This window comes from Cucurbita pepo, chromosome LG03 (assembly GCF_002806865.2).
Source record: "Cucurbita pepo subsp. pepo cultivar mu-cu-16 chromosome LG03, ASM280686v2, whole genome shotgun sequence".
In the NCBI taxonomy this organism is placed as follows: Eukaryota; Viridiplantae; Streptophyta; class Magnoliopsida; order Cucurbitales; family Cucurbitaceae; genus Cucurbita; species Cucurbita pepo.
This window is the reverse complement of record NC_036640.1, coordinates 8,063,818-8,068,619: the sequence shown is the minus strand read 5'-3', so window position 1 is coordinate 8,068,619 and position 4,802 is coordinate 8,063,818. Positions and strand designations below refer to the sequence as shown.

At 38.7% G+C, this 4,802-nt stretch overlaps 1 protein-coding gene across 1 annotated transcript; it reads right to left on the bottom strand.

Moving 5' to 3' along the window:
- Positions 1–480: 480 nt before the first annotated feature.
- Positions 481–4,411, bottom strand: LOC111790344 (LEAF RUST 10 DISEASE-RESISTANCE LOCUS RECEPTOR-LIKE PROTEIN KINASE-like 1.3). The gene is made up of 5 exons (XM_023671220.1): positions 4,114–4,411; positions 3,130–3,667; positions 2,936–2,971; positions 2,539–2,862; positions 481–1,382 (listed from the first exon to the last, which is right to left on the bottom strand). The coding sequence occupies exons 1-5, from the start codon at positions 4,348–4,350 to the stop codon at positions 571–573; spliced, it is 1,947 nt and encodes a 648-aa protein (XP_023526988.1). The 5' UTR covers positions 4,351–4,411; the 3' UTR covers positions 481–570.
- Between the last annotated feature and the right edge of the window lie 391 nt (positions 4,412–4,802).

Sequence of the window (4,802 nt, the reverse complement as noted above, 5' to 3'; positions counted from 1 at the left end):
AGACATGTTATAGTCATATGGAATTGAATTATCAGCGTGTATATATACACACACATACAAAGTCATTGCAAAACTTACTTAGAATAGAATATAAAGTTAATCAACATCGAAATACATAAGCTCATCATATAAATTGTAACGATCCTAGGCTTAAGATTTGGTATCCGAATTCGATACCTAATGGCCTAACATTCTGCTTCCCCCAGACATGGTCACGTTACTTACTTCTCGCTTCTAAGAGCGAACACTACCACACAAACTAAAACGAGTCCTTCCAGCATGACTTGTCCTCACTCACATGCATTATAGGTAAATCTTCAAGACGCCACCCAACATAGAATTACTCTAAGCAAAGAACGCTTAATTATGAAGTTCCTATGATTGAGCTGTCAAATGGAAGATGCACTTTGTTAGTATAGATAACAATTTTCAATTCTTTTCATTTAAAACCAATACAACAAAAATATGTTTCACAAATTTATAGGGACTACATTTTTTTTTGAAAAGATAACAATAAACTAATAGTAATAATTAATCTTGAGCTATGGATGAAAGCATTCCTTAAAAGCCTCACATATCATTACCAATATCTAGCACTTCTTTCCCTATTTCTCTCAGAGCTTGCAGTACTTCATCCATAGAAGGCCTCACATCCCTTGTTTGTTGAAGACATCGAAAACCCAACTCAGCCACTGACGTTATCATAGACCTTACAACATAATCCCTCTCAAACCCGAGATCCGGTTCTACTAAATCACCCAAACTATGCTTTTGAATTCTATCAATAGCCATATTCGACAAATTGATATCATTTCTATTCCTATTGATATCAACTGCCTGCAGTGACGATATCAGCTCAATCAAAACGACTCCAAAGCTATACACGTCACTCTTACTGGTTAGTTGATAGCACTGATAATACTCGGGATCAACATAGCCTGGTGTCCCTTGTGGAGCAGTTGAAACATGGGTTACATCGAGGGGAAATAACCGTGAGAGCCCGAAATCAGCCACTTTTACTTTGAAGTTGTTGTCTAGAAGAATGTTGTTGGTTTTGACATCTCGGTGAATGATGTCTTGGCGATGGAGGTAAGCTAGTGCATTAGCTGTCTCTATAGCTATCTTTAGCCTAACAGCCAAATTGAGCTGACCTGAATTTGCTTGTTTTCCATGTAGATGATCAGCCACTGTTCCATTGGGAATGTACTCATATACTAGGAGGAGCTCTCGACTATGTCTCGATGTGCATCCGTAAAGCTTCACGAGGTTCGGGTGTTGCAATCGTGAGAGAATCTCGACTTCGTTCATGAATTGTTCGACACGTTTATAGTTGTTTTCGTATAGACGCTTTACTGCAACCATCCGTCCATCCTTGAGTGTTCCTGATTCACAATCAAACAAATGTTTTAAGTAACAATACACCATGAGTTCTTATAACGAACATAGACATTAAAAATGGTTTAAATTCTATTTGTAATCTCAATTTTGGTTCATTGTAATTCTTGTAGTTTAGAGAAGATGAGACGCTAAAATTCTCTTGACATCATGAAAAAGACAATATGGATAGGAGTGGCAACTAACGAGGTAGCGAGACTGACCGAAATTGTAGGAATAGGTTGCCTTTCTTTTACTTCCCAATCTGAAGCACCCCTTTCCAATTAATAGAGAAATTCAATCTCTCTATTCGGGACTAATTATAAAATCTCATCTCGTCTATTTAGTAAAAACTTAGTATCAAATAACACAAACAACCAGATGTAAGATCCTACAGCAGTTGAAGAGGAGAACGAAACATTTTTTATAAGGGTGTGGAAACCTACCTAGCAAACGAGTTTTAAAAACCTTGAAAGGAAACCCAAAAGGGAAAGAACAACGAGGACAATATCTGCTAATGGTGGGCTTGGGCGGTTATATATGGTATCAGAGTCCGACATCGGGCAATGTGCCAGCAAGGAGGATGAGTCCTGAAGGGGGTGGACACGAGGCAGTGTGCCAGCAAGGATGCTGGGCTCCGAAGGGGGAGTGGATTGAGGGGTCCCATATCAATTGGAGAAAAGAACGATTGATGTACCAGCAAGAAGGCTGAGCCTCGTAGGGAGTGGACACAAGGCTCTGTGCCAGCGAGGACGCTGGGCCCCGAAAGAGGGGGGATTGTAAGATCCCACATCGGTTGGAGAGGACAACGAAATTTTTTTTGTAAGGGTATGTAAACTTCCCTGACAGACGCCAAGCCCCAAAGAGAAAGTCTAAAAAAGATAATATCTGCTAGCGGTGGGTTTGAGTTGTTACATAAAAACTCCTCTCATTCACGATGCTAGGTTGTACGCTCAAGAGTGCAGGATTCTTTATAACACAGACTTTTAACTCTCGTCAAGTTTAGTCCATATACTTTTAAAATATCCCGTTTCTATTCTTTTATTCTAAAAAAAAGGGGTCATTTTGATCCCTATTTGCAGAATTATGCATAACTATGATTAATTGGCACAAAACTTACCAATGGTATTTAAACCCAATAGCAAATGATGATATTATCCTTACCAAAGTAAACAGTACCATAACCTCCATCTCCAAGCTCCTTTGAAGGATCAAAATTATGAGTTGCTTCCTCAAGTTCATCATAGGTAAAGAGTTGAGCTCCGAAGTAGGAGCTCCCGTTCTCGAGATCGGATCTCGAATAAGGATAAGAAGGAATGGTATTAGAGCGAAACGTCGAGGGAATCAGAATAGGTGCAGTTGAAGGAGGCGAAGCAAGATCCTTGCTTTTCAACTTGGGACGAACATGTTCTTTATTTCGTTGTGTAATGCAGAAGACAAAGCATCCTAGGCATAAGCCTAGTAAAGTTGCCCCTCCAACACAAAGGCCTACAGATAAAACTGAATCACTTTATGGAACATCTGCATACATATGTGTAAACAAAGTAATTCTAATTCATACCTATTATTAAGTGTTTTTTCTTGGATTCACTCCCACCTATGGAACAACATCAAAACTTGTTAGTTGAAACAACGTAATTCATGTTTTTGTGTTTGTTTTTGTTTTAACAAACTCATAAATTTTAAAACTTTAAAATATGTCTGATAAGGCACACTACTTATCAAATATCAAAGACAATATAGTCACCACCAAACCTGTCTTGGCCGCAGAGCCTGACGCCTGGTGGACGGAGGCGCCACCGTCCTTCCGGCAAACATCAGCTGAAGAAGAAGAAGAAACACCATTCTCACAGAAACATATCCCACGGCGGAGCTTCAAATCATAACCACAAACGCCACCGGACTCCACACAATCACCACCACAACCACCGCTATCCACCTTCCATTTCACCTCAAACCCTTCTCTAATGGCTTCTTCCATCTTGGAAACTCCAACCAAAAGCCCCTCATCGCCACGAATAGGAACCACAACGCTGTCCTTGCAGCCCCATAGCCCCATTTCCTCCCCAAGCTTCACGCACCCATCTCCATGGACGGGACACTCGAATCTCAAATGGTCAGGAACCACCATAAGAGGTGAATCGCAACCATAAAGCAGTGTTAGATTCACGTACCCATTCCCCATTTCCAAGAGATTCGGGTTCAGGGTCGTGTTCTTAAGACGAGTTTCTGGGCAGATGCCATCGAAATAGTCGTCTCGTGCGATCTTGAGCGTTTTTTTACTCGGATCCACCTATTAAGAATATGAATACGGAGAGTTATTTCAATGATGCATCACGTGCTTTTGTTAAGAATAAGAAATAGAAGTTGGATTGAAATTCCTCTATTTCAATCTAGATTACTTTTCTTTTGTTCTTTCTCTTCCCGTGCTCTACTACTGAATCAAAAACATGAGCGGGATCGAAAGTCCAATCTTCATTAATGTCCACAAATTTTAAATAGGATACTAACTATCAACTAATGGTTAGAGACAATAGAAAATATACCACTTAACACAATCGTGAAAATAAGATAAAATTTAAGGAAAAAAATCCTAACGGATTACAACGATATAAAATATATACTAACTTTATATCTTAAATCAAATTTCTCATAATAGTGGGTTAGTGTTTGTTACCTAATATATACTAACTTTATATCTTAAATCAAATTTCATAATAGTGGGTTAGTGTTTGTTACCTGCAAAACCCTATATTTCACTTGCATCATCTCGATCCCAACGACGTTATCTTTACAGGTGAGTTTCAATTTAGGAACTCCGCAGCTTGGCGGACGATCTTCGCCCCAGAAAGGGAAGCCAACGTCGACGATCTTCCCACAATTGAACACGAGGGAGCAATCTTTGTATGTGCCAAGAGATGGAGAGATGTAGAAGAAGATTGTGAGAAGAAGAGAGGTAGAGAAGTTGTTGTTCATCTGGGACCTTATGATTCAATGGAAGCTTGGAAAAGGGGAATCCTTAAGCTTCAACACAAGAGGGAAGGACTATTATTGGAAAGGTGTTGGAATTTTAATGATAAGGTTTCATTTGTAACATTAATGCTCCAACTGTTTTTTTCGTCTCTTAATGGTTATTGATTTGATAAATTTATTTTGAATTGCCTCTTCCTAAGTTCTATGTTTTATGTTTTGTTTTTGGTTTGTCGACAAAATGGATTACGTACATGAATCAATTAGTTACGTAAAAAGCATTAAATGGGAGATTGGAGAGACATATGAGAATCGAGATAAGTTTACAAAAAGTGTCCATTTAGTTATATAAACTTCATATTAACATTAAAATATGTGTTTGTAGCTGGATTAATTAAGACCGACCTCGATCGGTTGCAATTTTATTTTAAAAAATTTAATGTGTAAGTAAGATTTAT